The sequence below is a fragment of the Podarcis gaigeae genome (assembly GCF_964106915.1).
Source record: "Podarcis gaigeae genome assembly, chromosome: 3".
NCBI classification, from domain to species: Eukaryota; Metazoa; Chordata; class Lepidosauria; order Squamata; family Lacertidae; genus Podarcis; species Podarcis gaigeae.
The window spans coordinates 58337653-58356942 of NC_139680.1; the positions used below are offsets into that span (position 1 = coordinate 58337653).

The 19290-nt window shown below is 40.8% G+C and overlaps 1 protein-coding gene across 15 annotated transcripts in view; it reads left to right on the forward strand.

Moving 5' to 3' along the window:
* L3MBTL3 (L3MBTL histone methyl-lysine binding protein 3) overlaps nucleotides 1-19290 on the forward strand; it is a 62447-nt gene that overhangs the window by 18367 nt on the left and 24790 nt on the right. For all 15 annotated transcript variants that reach the window (XM_083731156.1, XM_083731149.1, XM_083731159.1 and 12 more), the window contains 8 exons: nucleotides 449-608; nucleotides 872-1004; nucleotides 2085-2169; nucleotides 3277-3368; nucleotides 11776-11880; nucleotides 12427-12562; nucleotides 15282-15373; nucleotides 16143-16294. In XM_083731156.1, coding sequence (XP_083587282.1) covers nucleotides 449-608; nucleotides 872-1004; nucleotides 2085-2169; nucleotides 3277-3368; nucleotides 11776-11880; nucleotides 12427-12562; nucleotides 15282-15373; nucleotides 16143-16294 — 955 coding nt within the window. The remainder of the gene's footprint in view (nucleotides 1-448; nucleotides 609-871; nucleotides 1005-2084; nucleotides 2170-3276; nucleotides 3369-11775; nucleotides 11881-12426; nucleotides 12563-15281; nucleotides 15374-16142; nucleotides 16295-19290) is intronic.

Here is a 19290-nt window from a genome sequence, read left to right on the forward strand (position 1 = left end):
ATCATGATGAGACAAATTTCTGTCTTCAGAACAAAATGGTGGTATTCTTAAAGTTTCACTATGACACTGTTCCTGATATTTTCTTTAATAGTAGCTTCTGCTCTGGAATATTGAAAGATAGCTAATATTGTAACAAATTAAATTCTGAAACCTGCAAACCACTTGGTAGAAATGATAGTTGTTACTATACTAGTTAGACTGCTGTTGAGGAAGAGGCAAAAACCAGTAAGGTTTTTTGTAAAATGTTAGCACAGAGTTGTCTAAAAGCCTGAAGCACTTTTTCAAAGTAGCATGAACGAATGTGCCAATTTCATTCTTGGCACGTCTTGGGTAAGTCATATCCTTCAGTGGCATCTTTTGCTTCATGTGGTTTACAAATATGCCTGCTAGTTTTCACCATTTACAGCCTAAAACATTTGCTGTGCTTTCCGTGCTTTCCATTGTATAGCTTTCTCAGAAAATACAGAAGTACCACAAAAGCTGAAGGAAGCTAGCAAGGTTGACGGGCCTCATTTCTGTGAACGTTGTTTTCATTCTGGAACCACAGTGGACTTTGTAGCTGGAGAAAGATCTTGCAGCCAAAAATGTGCACATCAGATTAAAAACAAGTAAGAGTTGGCATGTGTGAATAATGTGATAACTAGTGTAAAGAGTGCTGCAGTTTAAAAGAACTTGCCTCATTGCGAATGACTGCTTATTGTATGCTTGCATTAATTGTGGTGTTTATAAATAATTTTTTTTTGCGCTTGCAATTCCTCCTTTTTCAAAAAAAACCCACAACAACTTTAAGAGATAGACAAACTTGGATTTAGAAAATGTATTCTTCAAAATGACAATTAATATAGCTCCTGTTATTTTGTTTTCATTCTAGAGAGCAAAGCGAGGACAAAGATGTATCAGAAGTCAATGATGAGGACTGTTCCAAGGGCACTCAAAAAAGAAAAACCAAATCACCCTCAAAAGGAGAATGTATGGAAGACAATGTCAAGAAGTATGAGGCAATGGTTAGTATGGTCCAGTTGACAGGTTTATAGGTTAAACTGATCTGTGGTTGTAAATATAGTTTTGGCAATTTACAGTCATTCAAAAACTTTATGCATTTAAATAACTCTGTGCTTTTAAGGTTGGAGTGTTTGAAATATTTAGCAAAATGTAAATGGAATGCTTTTTTCTATTTAAATGGTCATTTAAATATGTGAGTGTCCTGGTGAGATTATGGCGGCTGTGCCTGATCCAACCTTATATTTTGGTGTCCTAAGGTTGGTCAAGTGTTGCCTGGGAGTTTTGAAAAGAAAGGCAAGTTTCCTTCCATAGACTCTAGGCATTTATTTGAGCTGCTGCACACTCCCAGAGCTTTTAGGAATGTTCAAAAGACTTTTATGGACACTGGTGTCTGACTGTTATCCTGTGGGGGATAACTAAACTTTCTGGTATAGCAGGTTGGTATTCAATATTAGCTCCACCAAGGTCAATAATTATGTTACCTTGTTTTATCATTGTTGTTCTTACGTTTAAAATAACAAAAAATGTATATTGAGTTATCATGCTGTTCCATGCTTTTTTATTATAGTGATTCCAGGCAGTGGGATGAAAGCGTTGCTAGTCACTATATCACCACTATATTATCAATTATTTCTAAGGTTGAGCAGAATGAATAAAAATAGACAGGTTCTCTCCACTGGCACTCTGAGACAGAAATTCAACTTAAAAAAAGAAAAGAAAAAGTGGGCCAGTTATGGATGGTGGAGACAGTTCTTTTTGCTGCACAAAATGGATGTGTCTTTCCTCGGTATGTCAGACAAAGACTGTATTCCATGCATGAGCCTCCCCAGCACACATTTCAGGACCTTATTAAAACCTTATTGTTCCATTTATTTCATAAGCTTCTAATATAACACACGTATTAGGAAGTCAGACCCATTGACCTGAATAGACTTGCTTCCAAATAAATGTTCACAGGATTTCCCTGTAATATCTTGGAGAACACATGACAAAACAGCAGTGAGCAACCTGAAAAAAGTATTTCGAAAATCAGTGTGCTTCAAAGTTACTTCAGTGAAGTATACTTTAATTTTGCAATTTAGGAGGAGAAACCTGAAGGGAGGATACTAAGAGTCTCTCAGAGAGCCACACGGAAAAGGAAAAGAGAGATGGCAGTTCTAAAACAGAGTAAGTTGATATGCGAGTCCATATCAGTATAAGGTTTACATCAGTTTCTGCCATCTAAAGGGCCTCTTCTGTGTTATGTTAGCAAACCCATGTTGGACACTGAGTGTGCACTCATAATGGAACCATAGGCAATTCCTGCTCACTGACAATTTGTCCTTGTATGATATGCATTTGTAAACTACGTATTTCAGTGTGCATGTAAACCTCTTAGATGCACACCTAAAAATTTGGGATGATATGTCACATTTTGGAAAAGACTGGCCCTTTACTATAACAATAATGCTGGTGTATTTTTAGTTTCTCTGTAAAAAGCTGAGTTGGTCCATTTTCAGTCACCAGTCTAAATCGTAATCCATGTGTGACGTTGTATGCAACAAATATTGTGCATTTTGTAAATTAAGAGATTGAAGAGCACCATCCTTCCAAGTACTTCCATTTTATTACTTGGCTGAGTAACTTCCTGCTCTGGCTTTGTTATACCGTTCCATGGGGGAGCTTTAAAGTGGAAGTATAAATGAAATTAAGATAATTGAATTGCTTGAATACTGGCAAGGATTTCTGTGTCTCACATATGTGAAATTCTTCAAATAATTCTTTAGAACACGGATTTTAAAACTAGAAGTGAGGCCCTGCTTGGTGTCTCCTGGGAGTAATTTCATATCTAAACCACATGCTGAAAGTTAAGATAGATTTATAGAAACCAGTAATAAATAAATCCTAGGAGATGCCTAAAGCAGTATAAATCAATTGCCACAGAGTCAGATTGTTAGCAAAGTGGATACATGTATTTGAGGAAAACAACAGGATTAGGAAGTACCGGTTAACTCCATAGCTTTCTATAGTGTGATCTGTAATTTTTGCTTTGGCAATAGCCATCCATCTTTGCTGGCTTCTGATCAGCGGTGTGAAAAATGTAGCTTTGGTCTTCTCTTTAATGGAGTAGCACTGAAATTAACCATAAATCTGAAGCTTATGGAATTGCATTGTAAGAGAACTGTAATTCATACCGTTACAACCATAATGATAGTATAATACAACTGCTTATGCAGATAATTTGTTACAAAACTGTGACTCTGCTTACATTAAGATTTTAATTTCTAATTCCAGCTTTGATATCAAAGGCAAAGAAAACATGGAGTTGGTCTTCGTATTTGGAAGAAGAAAAGGCTATAGCAGCTCCACCTAAGATTTTTAAAGAGGTATGCTGAAACCTTAAAACACTGCTTCTTTGAGGTAGACGGGGGCCTGTGTGTCGGGTAAAAAATAGGTGTCATGTACAAATACAGAAGAAGTTTGAAATGGCTGGCATGACCATTTTAGCTTGCTTGCTCGCTTATGAAACTTTAAAATAGTTCACATATAATATGACTGCATACTGGCTCCCACACCTTTTAACTTTTATATAAATTATATGGTGCCACAGCTAGCACAGGTGGAATCCCCCGCCCCATCAATTTGTAATAGGAAGGTATCTTGCCTGCTGTACACCAATGATGTGGTGCTCCTATCACTCTCCCAATTAGGTCTTAACAGTCTGCTTACAGCTTTCAGCAGGTATTACAAGCGGGAAGAGCTCATTGTGAATTACTCCAAGACCAAAATTATGGTCTTTGGGAAGCGTAGTCCCAGATCCAAATGGAAAATGGATCAGCAGAACTTAGAGCAAATGCGCTGCTTCAGATATCTGGGTATCATGGAAGGGGCACATCGAGGCTACGAAACTCAAAGCACAGAAAGCTTGTGGGGCGTTAATTAAATTCTGTTTTACCTCGGGTGGTCAGCTATTGGAACCTGCGTTGAAAATCTTTGCCAGTAAGGTGGTCTCCCAGATGCTTCATGGAGTAGCGATATGGGGCATGGACCCAAATGCCAGCAAAGCCTTAGAAACACCGCAGAACAAATTCCTCAGGAAAGTGCTCTCGCTCCCCAGCGGGACTCCAGCTGCTCTTCTCTGTGTTGAAGCTGACGTGACAACAATACAGGCTAGAATTGATTACCTGTGCTTAAATTGTATGAAAAGACTTAAATTTCTTTCGGAGGAGAGACTCCCCGCTATGTCACACACAGAACAGAAACAGACCAAATGTTGGAAGGACAGTATCCAGCGCCTCTTGTTCCAGTATCAATTACAAGATTTTCAGGTGATTATGGAGATGGACAAGAGGCACTTAATGTTATTCTAAAGCAGCAATGCTGCAGCAAGCAAAGGCTCTAGCAGCTCAGTCTGCTGCTTGTGGCTGGAAAGCCAAACAGGAAGTATGTGACTGTTACCATGAAAACGAAGGGGCAGTCCATTCTCCTTATTGAGCACAGGATGTGAGCTCAGGATGTGTCATATGACCTGTACAGGATGTACGTGGGTGGAGTTTGGGTTTTCTCTCTGTTTGTTGAAGAGAGCAGACATCTTTTACTGTATGACTGCTAAAGACAGGAATAAAAGCATGTAGTTACATTTCTGTCTGTGTCTGATTCCCCTCCCTGGGGATATGCAGGGAGCAGGGAGGGGGAGAAGCAGTTGGTGTGTTTTTCTCACAGCCTGAGGAAAATCGCCGGAACGGACCTCGTATGTTTTTCCTGCCGGGAGTCGCCGGAGGGAGGTCAAAGGAATTCAGCCGGTGCCTGAACAGATAGGCACACACCTCTGACCGGGCTAGAATACCAACAGTGGTATCAGAGCTGATGGTTTCTACGATCCATGGAAGTCTGTAGAAAGAGTGGCAGAGCTGCTGTATTCATTGCTCCATGGAGGCCTGAGGTGAGAAAGCTGATTCTCTGCAGCCAGAAGCTGACCAGAAGAAGCTGAAAGCCAAGCAACGGAGCCCAGGTATGAGATTTTCGGGCTTGGAAGTGTGAATGCAGGTTGATTCATTCTCTGCTTCACGGGGAGCACTGTATGGGAAAACAGCTCCGAGAGAGAAGAGCTCTGCATTCCAAACATTCCTGTGGTTAATCCTGTCCAAGGAAAGGAATGCTGTTGCTTAGCAACGAAGGCCAGTTTCACGAGAGGGCTGGAAGTCAGGCTTTGCCTCAGAGAGGCAAAAACAGCCTATGTTTTGACTTAGGCCCAAAGGAACTGTTGGAAAGGGACTTTCCAAAGCGGCCAGTGTTATAGCTGCCAGGTGCACAGAGTGTAAACAAGCCAGCTTTTGGATTTTAGAGGCTTGTGTTTGAGAGTCAATGCAAGGACTCAAAATGGATGCCAAGAAGGGGGGAGGCCTGCCTTCTCCAAGCCTCCTGACCAGTGACAATTATGCATCTTGGTCTATTAAGATGAAGGCCTTGCTGCAGAATCAGAGACTGTTTGGGGTGATTGAGAACCCCATCCCTGCAGCACCAACGCGTGCTTGGGAGTCACAGGATGTGAAGGCCAGAACAGCTATAATTCTGTGCGTGTCAGACTCTCAGCTTATCCATATACAAGATTTACAGCACGCGAAAGATGTTTGGGACACGCTGAGAAGGACACATCAGAGAGATGCAGGTTCTTCAGCGTTGCTGTATTTTGAGAAGCTGACCAACCTGAGGCTTGCGCCTGATGGAGATGTTCAAGCGCACCTGACGGAAATGAAATTTCTGCGTCAACAGATGGTGGAACGCAATTTCCGTCTGCAGGAAGAAGTGTTTTGCTTCATGGTGATCAACAGTCTGAATCGGACTTACAAAACAGTTGCCAGTCAGCTGGGGTCTCTCCCAGCAGCTGATCTAACGTCGGACAGGGTCTTCGCCGTCGTTCTGAATGAACATGACAGACTTGCCGCCCTGGAAGTCAAGGACAGGGGGAGACAAGAACGGAGTTCTGACACCCCCACTGCTGAAGCTACTGGAGAAAACGCTGTAGCTTTGAACGTTGTCCGATGCTACAATTGTGGACAAACTGGGCATCTTCAGCGGTACTGTAAGAAGCCACGTCAGCAGAAAGGAGCCAAGGGAAGCTCCACAAAGTCTGAGGCGTCAGACAAAGGTCACACCAAGCCAAAGGCAAAGACTGCAAAGGCTTTGATGTCCCTAAAAGCAACACCAGAAGTGGGGAATTCTTTCGTTTTGGACACGGGAGCGACAGTTCACATGACAGGACACAGAGGACTATTTTTTACGTTTAAGAAGCAAAGCTTCGCGGTACAACAGGCCAACGGTCAAGAGCTGGAAGCCACCGGAATTGGGACTGTGTATCTTGAAAGTCTGAACTTGACTATAAACAATGTATATTTGGTTCCAGAGTTGAAGTACAATCTGCTCAGCGTTTCACAGATTGCCAAGAAGGGACTAAAACTGTCCTATGATGATCAACACTGCGAGATCTACAAAGATGGAGAGTTGTATCTTTCTGCCAAAGAGAAAGATGGACTGTATTTGTTGACTTTTGATCAAAGTGATTACATGGAATGTAATTCTTGTGATTCTAACATGATTTCTTTTGCAGGTGTAGCCAAGGAGAACACCAAGAAGGTGACCTCGAGGGTCAACAGAGCATTTCAGCGGGTGTATGCTGATGTGATTGGTCCTTTAGCACCATCTAGAGGCAATGCAATGTATTACCTAATATGTGTTGATTCTTTTACAGGTTTTGTCTGGATTTATCTTTTGGAGAGACCGCAAGAAGCCTTAGAAAGGTTTAAAGAGTTTTGTGACAAGGTTAAAAATATGCATGATGCTGACATAAATTGTCTTTGCACAGATGAGAAGCCAATTTTTCTTTTACAGGATTTCCAGAGGTTCCTGAAGAAGAAAGGGATAAGACACAAAATTGCTAGTTCCGAAGAAGCTTGGAACAGATGTGTCTGTGTTAGGGTGAACAAAGAATTGCAAAAGGGAATGGAAGCGCAATTGCTTAGTTCACATCTGTCACATGAGTACTGGGCTGAGTCGCTGATGTCATTTTGTTATACGTGGTTGAGAAAGTTTTCAAAAGAGTTGGGAAGTTCTCCTTTTGAGAAACTGTTCCACAGAAAACCTTCTGTTGCCCATTTCAAGGTTTTTGGGTCTCATGTGAGGACAGAAGCTCCAGGTGGAGTAAAGAATGCCAGAGGCATTTTTGTGGGTTATGAAAAGGGTCTCTACAGAGTAATTTTGTCTGAATCTGGTAAGGTGATTCTCACAAAATTTCTAGAGAGTGCTCCTGAACAGGAGAGAGTGATTGTTCACACATTTCCCACAGGTGATGATGTTGATTCTGATGATGATGATGATGTTGATTTTATTGAGTTCAGTAGTACTGATGATGACAGCGATAGCTCAGACAGCTCAGTTGTCACAGTCATTGAGAGGAAATCTCACATAATGACTAGACCCTCAGAAGAGGAGGATGAACCACTGATTAAGCTTAGTACTGGTTCTCCAGAGAGTCCAAAGGTTGAACCAGAAAGCAAAGAAGAGCAGCACCTCTTACGTAGGTCTGAGAGAGCAACGAAGGGTGTACCACCCAAGAGGTATTCACAAGAGTTTGCTAACTTAGCTGTTGCTGTTGTAAACGACCAAGGTCAAATTGAAGCTGTGTCTGAGTCAGAGACAAAGGCACAACAGAGAGTTGTTAACCAAGGTAATGCAGAAGCACTCATTCCTTGGAAGTCACACAACCAGAGAGGTACATTGGTAAAACCAGTGGCGGGTAGTTCCAAGGGTGGAACTGAAACAACAGGGGAATGTTATAACAACTGTTTGTTTTCTTCTCTGGATGACGCTTTGCTCGCAGCACGCATTGATACTTTAGGGGGAGTATGTTATTCTAAAGCAGCAATGCTGCAGCAAGCAAAGGCTCTAGCAGCTCAGTCTGCTGCTTGTGGCTGGAAAGCCAAACAGGAAGTATGTGACTGTTACCATGAAAACGAAGGGGCAGTCCATTCTCCTTATTGAGCACAGGATGTGAGCTCAGGATGTGTCATATGACCTGTACAGGATGTACGTGGGTGGAGTTTGGGTTTTCTCTCTGTTTGTTGAAGAGAGCAGACATCTTTTACTGTATGACTGCTAAAGACAGGAATAAAAGCATGTAGTTACATTTCTGTCTGTGTCTGATTCCCCTCCCTGGGGATATGCAGGGAGCAGGGAGGGGGAGAAGCAGTTGGTGTGTTTTTCTCACAGCCTGAGGAAAATCGCCGGAACGGACCTCGTATGTTTTTCCTGCCGGGAGTCGCCGGAGGGAGGTCAAAGGAATTCAGCCGGTGCCTGAACAGATAGGCACACACCTCTGACCGGGCTAGAATTCCAACACTTAAGAGGTTGTCTCTTTAGGTCCGATGCAGAAAGGGATTGAACCATGATGGCTTCTACCAAGAGTTCGCCATGGTTCCCACTTTTAATAACAGAACATACCCGGGCCAGTTACCTGTCAAAGCTCCCACTTGCCGTGCTTAGAATCTCTTTCACAGAATTATTATTCCAATTGATGCCCTCGGCGGTGTTGGATGAACGCAACGACAAAGTACATTATGAAGAGAGACTTTGTGTTGGCAATCCTGTGTGGAGGACCTGTGCCGCTATTTATTGCAGTGTCCGTTATATATAGACCCAAGAGACAGATTCATAAAACACCTGTTTCCGAATGGAACTCACATGAATAGGGTGGAAAGGGTGAAATGGCTGCTGACTTATAAAGTAGCACTGCGTTGGCAGCTAAGAAGATCAGGAGGGAAGAACTAGATAAAATAGCGGTCAACTGCAAAGGGTATTTGGATATTTAATTTGGCACATTTTACTAGAGAATCTTCTATTTTATGCAACAAACAATCTTCGTAGTTGTGACTGGTTTATATTATATGTGTGGTGCGTGATGATTTTTATGGTTATTTCTGTTTTTCCTTTTGTTATTTTTCTGAATGATGCCATAGCCTCTGGCTAGCGCAATAAAAGTCGATGATGATGATGATACGATGTTTTACATGGTAAATATTCAATTGGTAATTGCATTAGTGTGTGTTTAATTTGTCTTGTAATGAGCTGAGATTAGGTCTTCTCAAAAAAATTCTCTCATGGATGGTTAAGAGAGATATAACATTTTCAGTGGTTACACTGAAACTCTGGAATGCCCTTGCAACTGAGGTGCATTTGGCCTTTTATTGCGTTCTTTTAGATATTGCTGAAAACCAATTTGTTTCAGTAAGCTTGTAATGGTTGGTTGACTGATCGTATTGCTGACTCAGTTTCTAAACAGCTTTATTATATATAGTATAAAGCAGCTGAACTGCTGCTTTAAATGTAAATATTGTGTTTTATTGTTAAGGTTATGTATTTATATTTGCTTTTTAATGTCATTTTGGGTGTGTAACTATAGAAAAGTGGGATATAAATATATTGCTACTATTACAATATGCTATCTGGAAGAAACAAAGGTGAAAATGACTTGTATGTATTGCCTGTGCTTTCTTCTGTATGTGGTATGATGGAACTTGGGTGCATAAATTTTCCCCATTTTGGAAGCGTTTTATGTGACAGATTTATTAAAGAATCTGGGTAGCAATGAGCAATGTAAAATTTATCTAGTGCTGCAGTCTTGTATGCAGTTGACTTCATACAGATCACCCATATTTTGACATAATGCAGGTGTCTCAACTAAAGCATCCATGACAGATGACCAACCTCTGCTTAAAAACCTCCAATGGAGGAGAGTCCACCACATTTCGAGGGAGTCTGCTCCATTGTCAGGCAGCTCTTACTATCAGAAAGTTCTTCCTGATGTTAAGTTGGAATCTCCTTTCTTACAACTTGAATCCATTGGTTTGGGTCCTGCCCTCCAGTTCAGGAGGAAAACAAGCTTTCTCCATGGCTATCATATCTTCTCTCACTCTCAACTGTTCCTCATAAGGATTGGTTTCTAGACCCTTGATCATCTTTGTTGCCTTCCTCTGCACACATTCAAGCTTGTCAATATCCTTCTTAAACTGTGGCACCCAGAACTGGACACAGTACTCCGAAGTGTGGTCTGACTAAGGCAGAATAGAGCGGTACTGTTACTTCTCTTGATGTGCACAGTATGCTTTTGTTGATGCATCCTAGAATATTTATCGCCTTTGTTACTTGTCGGGTACTTTGCTACATTTGTAGGGTACTTTGTTACATCGGTAAAGGCAAAGGGACCCCTGACCATTAGGTCCAGTCATGACTGACTCTGGGGTTGCGGCGCTCATCTCGCTTTATTGGCCGAAGGAGCCAGCGTACAGCTTCCAGGTCATGTGGCCAGCATGACTAAGCCGCTTCTGGTGAACCAGAGCAGTGCACAGAAACACCATTTACCTTCCCACCGGAGCAGTACCTGTTTATCTACTTGCACTTTGACGTGTTTTCGAACTGTTACATCTGTAGGGAACCTTTAACTGCAGTTCCATTTTTATTATTGCAGTGGTTTCTAATTCTGGTTAGCTGATTATCTCTAACAACAGTAAATATTGAAGCTGAGATAGCACTTTGCAGAAATTAAAACTGAAAGAGGAACAGTGGAGGGATTTTGGATTCTGGAGATGGGCAGGAAGACTGTGGGAATGTAGTGCATCATGTGGCGGCCTTCACACAACCTCTTAATGGAGGATAAGAATATTTCTGCATCAGCCCAAAGGTTTTGCAGCACTTCACTCCATTTTTATTGCAGCAAACAACAATGAGAATGAGGCAGGATCCACATGGAAAAGTTATGTCAGATGTCATTAATTCTTGTCCTTTTTCCAGGGATAAGCAGGAACCAGTGGGAATCTAAAATCCTGTTTTTGATATCATCCTTGGAAAAGTTACATAGATCTAAGAGACATATATAAGAGACAACTGTAAAACCTTAAAGACACTGGCAGGGTTAGATTAACTCTAACAGCATATGGTTAACTAGATAAACAAACAAAATACGCGATGTAAGAAAATGTATGATACTTACCGAAGGGGTGGAGGGAAGTCTGAAGCTCGGCAGAGCCAAAGATGTATGTGAAATCTATTTGTATATTGAATGCATATTTAATGAAAATTAATAAAAAAAATTGATAAAAAAGGAAAAGTTACATAGATAATCTATTCAACTTCAATTTATTTTGTTTAGTTCATGGGAACATTATCACTGCCTTCCACTTTAGCTATCTGTTTAGAAGTTTAAGGAGTCCAGAGGTAGAAGTTTGGTACAGTCATGGTACAGGTTTTTCACACTGCCACCAGACTTCTTCCATATTTTCATTGGGCACAGCTCACTGTGGAAATAAATTAAATCAATCAAACACTTCTGTCTGACCCAGAGTATCCTATATCAGTTGTACAGACAGGAAGGGAAACAACAAAATGAGTACAAGAGTGAGTGGCTTTTGTGTATGTTGCGTTCCCTTAATATCTGAACCCATGTGATGGCAAAAGGATGTCTATCAGCAACGTACATGGCAGTTTTTAATATGGACTTGGAAGATGAGAGAGAAGCTACTTCAGGGAACATCCATGGCGGACTGAGACCCATATTTATAATACAGTTTTTATATTTATCAAAATTATAAAGCATTTTTTAACTTCTATGTAGGTTTGTTTTAAATAAGTAATAGTTTGATCTGTTCATTGGAAGGACTGAGAGCCACATCCCCTTGAAATCGTTGGCTATCTTTTAGAAATGTTTATGCTAAACTTAGAAAATTTGACATCTTTTTCTTCCAGTATCAATCCTTCCCATACAACAAAAATGGATTCAAAGTTGGAATGAAACTAGAAGGAGTGGACCCTGAGCACCAGTCAATGTATTGTGTGCTTACAGTAGCTGAGGTGAGTACCAGAAGTGATGAGTAGTTATTAATAGCTTTAAAATGGGATTAGAAATAACACCATAAAAGCTGGTGGCCATCACCTCACCTTTTAGTACCAAATTCCATAGTTTTAATTATGTGTTGTGTGAAGAAGTACTTCCTTTTATCTGTGCTGAATCTCCTATCAGTCAACTTCACTGCATTCTAGTATCAAGAGAGGTAGAAAATAGAAGATAGTGTTTAGAAGATAGTGTTGAAAAGAAATACCAGCATTCTCATTTATATACCATGTGTATGCCCAATATACCCTGATGCGCATGTGGACTAGTGTGCATATACTACTGTGTTACAACCTTACTACCTGTTTTTCTATTGTGTCTATGTATTCTGATTGCTTCCCTTTTCAGGATAATAAGTAAAGTTATCTCATAAAAAGCTACAACATTTTGTTTGAGAACTCTTCGATTCTGACTGCACATATACCAATTTTCTAATACTGACTTTTTGGTTTAAATGTAAACACATTTTTCCTTTGCTGTATTCTTTTTTCCTACTATGGATTTAGACTTGTGGTTACAGAATTAGACTTCACTTTGATGAATACCCAGAGTGTTACGATTTTTGGCGGAATGCTGATTCTTCTGATATTCACCCAGTTGGTTGGTGCGAGAAAACAGGACACAAACTTCATCCACCAAAAGGTATTAGATTACCAACAAAAAAATCTGTGTCATATTAGACAATTGCTTTTTCTATGAATTTTGTAAAAGCAGCTGAGTGCTGGTGCTGAGATGTGCTTCTCATGCTCGGTACTAAAACGCCTGTGTATGGTGGCTCTCTGTCTATTGAGTGAGATTGTATTCAGGGTCACTTCTGGTTACCCATGGAGTTACGAAGGCAGGTAAGCAGCCCCACCCCACCCTGTTTCTAGGATTGCTACTGTCCAATTGCTGTTCTCTTTGAGGGATAAATCTGGACAAGGAGATCTAATAGTATTTCTTATACCGCCCGTAGGTGTGAATGAGTAGATGTCGTTCAGATGGGTAAATTTATCATTTCCGTTGGATGCCTTTAAGCTGATTTCTGAACTTCATAGCTATCTATTCATGAGAACCTGTTAGGAACAATAAGCTCTGTTTTGTTAAGCAATAGGATTTATGGAGCATTATGCTGCAGTTCAAGCTAAAGTCCAAATGCACTTGGGACTAAGCTTCATCGAAAAGAGTTAAAGAGTAAGCATCTAAAGGAATTTTTAAGACACACAGAAAAAATAGTGGCAAAAATGGTGGTGGAAAAACAAAGTGTATCAGGCCACCCAAGTTAGAACCTGAAGTCCTACAATCAGGAATTTGCTTCTGAAAGAATAATTTGTAAATCAGACTGGGGTTTATATATAGAGAGAGAGAGAGAGGGAGAGAGACTTATCAGATCTTTTTTATTATTTAAGAGTGCAATCCTCCATTTCAGCATATATGCAGTTTTGTTATAGGTCTAACAGAGTTGCTTTATAATGCATCAAAATAGGTGTCCACTCAATTGATTTAATCCCAGGTTCAATAGGGTTTAATCCTGGCTAAGTGGGTATCAACAGTCTTAGACACAGTGGGTTGACCATATATAATGCTAAAACATGCTTTGGCATTATATTAATGACACTTGTACATAATGCGGCCTAACTGCACACTCTTGTTTTAATCTGTTACTTGCACTTTTCATGGACACCACAGGATACCATTGAAATGAAACTATACGTAAGGTTCCTCTGGACCAGAACTGCAAACCATACTTAACAAATAATCTAAGGGATCCAACTTCCTTTTGTTCTTTGAGAAGATGATAAATCCCAGACATGTATCTTGTTCACTTATAAGAGCTGAACAGAATTCATGAGCATGCATTGTCTGTAAATAGTATCTAGGCACTTCATCTCTTTACTAGAAAACGGATGACTGTGGCTTAGCTTTAATTCTTTTCTCTCAGTAGAGCTTTCAGTAGAAGCTTTCGCATTCCCAACTACAGGAATGATTTTTAAAGTTACATTTTGCCAGATTAAGCTGGAGGCTCATAAGGCCCTCCAGCTAACTGAGGAGAGAGAGCCCTTGGCATCTTCTGAATCACACTCTAGGGCGGAGGGCACTCTAAAGGCTCTCCCCACGTGTTTAGCCACCCCTCCCAGGGTCGCTTTTTCACAATAGAACTGTACTACATGGAAAGCAGAGTGGGACAAACTGGACAAGACTAAATTAGTGATTAAGATTGCAATGAACATTATACCTTCACAGGTGGCATGATGCAGGGTAGATCCTCCTGTAAATGATCCCTGTGGCAGAAGGGTAGAAAGGGCCCTTCATAGGAGTTTTGAAGCAGATGCAGTGGCACTCAAGTCAGCCACCACAGCTTCCCTTTTTTCCTCTGGCTTTATTCATGTATGTGAGTGGAGGAGCTGAATGCCAGGGATGATATCCCCCAGGCAGTTAAGAATGGATTTAAGAATATATACTACTATGCCCTGGCAGCTGGCACCTCCTTTGATGTTTTTCAATATAGGGCCTCATATGGCTTCCACCACCATTGTGCATAGAAATGTGGGGTTGCAGCAGTGAGTTGTTAGTTCCAGTTTGCAGGCACATCGTGTCATCCTTGCCTCTCTCAAGGACCAATCTGTTTGTCAAGGCACTTGAGGCTCATCTTACAGAGTTGCAGGACAAAACCAAGCAGCCCCACGTTTCTTATCCTTCAGGGTAGTTTTCCCTCCCCAAGAGGTTACCAGCCCTACAGACTTAAATGGGGGATATTCTTCTGTGTCAGATTTTGCCGCTGCTTGGTTCCAGAGGGCAGAAATAAATCCTCAGTCTAACTACACCCGTTGTCAGGAGCTGTCTCCAGTGGAGGCCTAGCTCCTTCTTTTCCTTATCATTGGAATTACGTCACCTCAGACAGGTGGGTGATTGAGATGGTGTGCCCTGATGTTTGAGCAATTGCCATGTGATTGCTTCATTCCAACCCCTTGTTCTCAGCAGCCATTGAAATAGTGTCCCCACCTTGACCCTACTGTTTCTTTTATTGTTTCCTCTTTGAATAGCTATGGTTCCAGTTTTTTAGTTTTGCTTATTTGGGGATGAGAAGTTGTTTTCTGCTCTGCCAGTTGATCTGGAGGGTGGGATAATTCTTCCCTCTAGAAGGGGAGGATAGAGTCTTCCCATCAAGTCCAGTAGGAGGCATCATCCTCAAGACTAAATGCCCTCCAACCAAATCAGCAAATTGCAAGAAACAGTCTGTTTTCCACTTAATTCTGGGATTGAATGATTTGGCAGAGTGAAACTGAGGTACTGTGCTAACAGGTGTGTCTGCAGTTGACACAAGTGCGCCACAAGTTTAATAGGTGTGGTATTTTATCTTCCTTTTCATGCGTTTCTTTAGGATATAAAGAAGATGAATTTAATTGGCCCTCATATCTGAAGAAATGTAAGGCTCAAGCTGCTCCTAAATCCTTGTTTGAAAACCAAAACTCAGTGAGTTTTCTCTTATTATCCCTGCTTCTTTGCTGATAGTAGTTTTTTATATTACGATTACATGGTTTTTCATTAGTATTATGACTCGAACCCTTAGTCTAAAACAAGGGAAAAGGCCCAGGTAAATACAGAGTTGGGTTCACACCCATCAATCCCTGCCTGTTTTCCATGGTGAAATTCAAACTATTATATTGAGGGAGATAGTTCATCTTATATCCAAGACAATCTTATGTGAAGCTGTTGATCTGCAGTAACACAGCAATTAGATAGGTCTGGGTGGATACAGATTACTATTTTCCCACAGGTTTGTATCAAATGTGTATGTAATACTTGGCGAGGTGAAATAGACAACTGGCTTACAAAGTGTGCAGTGATCAGGAGCAACTACTGTAAACAGTGGCTTGTATCCATCACCTGTTCAGGCAGCACAAAACCACAAATGGGCAGTAAATCTCTTTTTTTGTCATTCCAAAATTGACAAGGAATAATAGTTAGGAATTTTTTAAAAAGATTAATATATGATAAAGCATGATGCTGGAAATAGTTTTATTCTGCCTCTTTCATGTGAATTACTGGCTCAACCATACTGCTGGGACTCCTTTCTCTTTAGTAGCAAGATTGTGGTTTGATTGGGGATAGTCAAGAGACTTTTGGATGCATGGTTTATTATTATTAATCTGTATTTCTTTATTTCTTTTATATAGTGCTTTAGGTACTTAAATAGACCAGTTCTCTGTTCATTGTTAATTTTAAACTTTTCCTTGATTAGACGGTGATTCCATCAGGGTTTCGAGTGGGGATGAAGCTTGAAGCAGTAGACAAAAAGAACCCTGCATTCATATGTGTTGCTACAGTAACTGACATTGTGGACAGTCGTTTTCTGGTTCATTTTGACAACTGGGATGAGAGTTATGACTACTGGTATGCCTTTTTAAATAGCTTATTTGTTGGAATAATAAGCATCCCCAAAATTCTACCTTGTTAATTTGTTGTTTTCACTCCCCCCCCCCCCCGTGGTTGCTATGAACAGTACTGCCTATATTTCATTAAGATGTCCCTAGATTTTTGACAATACAGTGGTACCTCGGTTTACAAACTTAATCCATTCCAGAAGTCCATTCTTAAACCAAAGCCGTTCTTAAACCGAGGTGTGCTTTCCCTAATGAGGCCTCCTGCCACCGGTGCCCTTCCACCATTCGGCTTCCGTTCGTAGACCAAGGTAAAGTTTGCTGACTGGAGCATTACTTCCGGTTTTGCAGAGTTTGTATACCAAATAGTTTGTAAACAGGACTGTTCTTAAACCGAAGTACTACTGTACAGTGGTACCTCGGGTTACATATGCTTCAGCTTACATACGCTTCAGGTTACACACTCTGCTAACCCAGAAATAGTGCTTCAGGTTAAGAACTTTGCTTCAGGATAAGAACAGTTTCGGTTGCGCAGCAGCAGCAGGAGGCCCCATTAGCTAAAGTGGTGCTTCAGGTTAAGAACAGTTTCAGGTTAAGAACAGACCTCCAGAATGAATTAAGTACTTAATCCAAGGTACCACTGTTGTTGAAAGATGCAAAGTATTCTATGGTCTGATTAGTGTGTGCATTCCCCCCCCCCCCCATTTAAAAGTTTGCAAGTGCTGTTAATGTTTGAATTTCTTAGTTCTTTGCTGTGGGTGGGGAACTGGATATGGCCGCTGAGCCAGATCTTTATATCTCCTCGCCCCCAGCCATTAACATCATGCGAAGTGATGCTTTGAAGCCTCAACAATCAGCTGTTTGTCAGGACTTCAAAATGCTGCACAGAACTCTTTTTGCAAGGGCCCAAATGGAAAAGCCATTCTAGAAGTTCTCTGATAGGTGAAAAGGTCACAGGTTCTCAAACCTTCCCTCCTTCCTAATCTTTCCAGCAACATTGCCCTTGCATGTGCTGCTCATGAGGGGAACGAAAGATGCTAACATAGACAAGGCCAGCTGTGGAATATTACACAGAGAGCATTCCTTCTAGCATGGTGACAACACCAACAATATGGATGACAGTTGCACATTAAGTGGCAAAAAGCTGTCTGCCAGAAAAATAGTTTGCTCTCACATACACCACTGATCAGTGAAATTAGCTGAGCTGGTTACTTAGGAAGAGCATCCTCTCAGGAACTAAGGATTTTAGCATAGTGTCAGCCAGAATTTTGGAACAAAGTTCCTTTTGAATTCAGAGAGACACCCACAATTCTGATGCTGAAAACATTCCACCAAGCATTTTTAGAGTTTTAATTTCATTCAGTGTTGGTCATTTGTCCTTTATTTTATTACCTAATTATCTAATTTTATGATGTTTTAATGATGTTATTGTACACTGTCACAATACTCTTTTTTATTAGTTGGCAGTGTATAAACATTCATATAAATAAATTAAATTTCCTCAAGATCTTATCAAACGATCATCAAAAGAAATTGGATCTGCAAACCAATAAGCAGGTCAATGGTAGTTCCATTATACTTTGTCTGCAGAACTGTCATTATGCTTTTATAAAGCTTTGGCTTAAACATTCAATTAAAGGATACCACGTTGTAATGTAAAAAGCATAGGAAATGCTGTTGGTCCATCAGAAAAATGTCAAAATGTACAGTTGAACAATAACTTTACTAGAGGCAAAGACTCAGAAATAGTGAGCAAGAAATGTATCAAGCGAATAGAAAGAGAACCTACCCAGCTGACGCTGACACAAAACCCCACACGTACACTATAAAAAAGAATATAAATTCCCCCCACCCCTCTCCCCCACTCTTTTTCCCTGACCTTATACTATACCCAACACTAACATCTCATAACAAATGTAACTGATCTGTAGAAAAGACGTTACAGCATGAAAGAAGAGACAATGCACATACTTTTGTAAACCAATAAAATCTTTAATAAACATTATTTTTTTTAAAGAAAAATAGCGAACAAGCGTTTAAGTTCTCCATAAAGCTTCCTTAGATTGGTTTTCAAATTGAGGCACTATTGTTTCTCTCATTGGCCGTGTTTGCACATGACGCTAAGCCAAACCTTGGCTTCATGCAAATGTGCAGACTGCCAGGGAAAGTAATTTCAGCTGCTTTGCTCCTCTCCAAGCCTTTCAGCACAGTCACTAAGCCAAGGAGCAAAGTGGCTGTGACCACTTCTCAGGAGGCAGCACATTTGTACCATTCTAGAAAGCCATATTTTGACTTCCCTGTCATGTGACGCAGGCCATGGTTTACATTTGTTCTGCTTTGGTAAGGGCACATGTGAACATTTTGATTTTTAAACTGGATATGCAGATTGTGGGCCTTTTGACATGGAAGTCTAATAATACAGTGGTACCTCAGGTTAAGAACTTAATTTGTTCTGGAGGTCCGTTCTTAACCTGAAACTGTTCTTAACCTGAGGTACCACTTTAGCTAATGGGGCTTCCTGCTGCTGCTGTGCCGCCGTAGCTCGATTTCTGTTCTCATCCTGAAGCAAAGTTCTTAACCAGAGGTACTATTTCTGGGTTAGCAGAGTCTGTAACCTGAAGCATCTGTAACCCGAGGTATCACTGTAGTCTGATGTTTAGGCCATGAAACCTTCCATCTCCTTTTTCTAGTGTGAATGAATGCTGTCCCAATGCTTGGCCACAGAAACGGGTGACCATTGCTTTGCTTTTAACATGTTTTTTGATACTCTTGAGCTAGTCATTCATGTTTAAGTGTGAGGCAGACTTGCTTAAGGAGGTGGGGTTGGTTGCTAGGAGAGCTTGAGAGCAAAGGCAGAATAAAACTGCAGAATGTCAAAGGGCAAAGAAACTGAAGATAAAGCAGAAAAGAGAAAATATACCCTGCACCAGAAGAAAAAGAACCTTTTCTGAAGACACAGGGAGGTTGTTTAAAGCTGCTGCTTGAACCCGTCGGCATTAAATGTCGTGG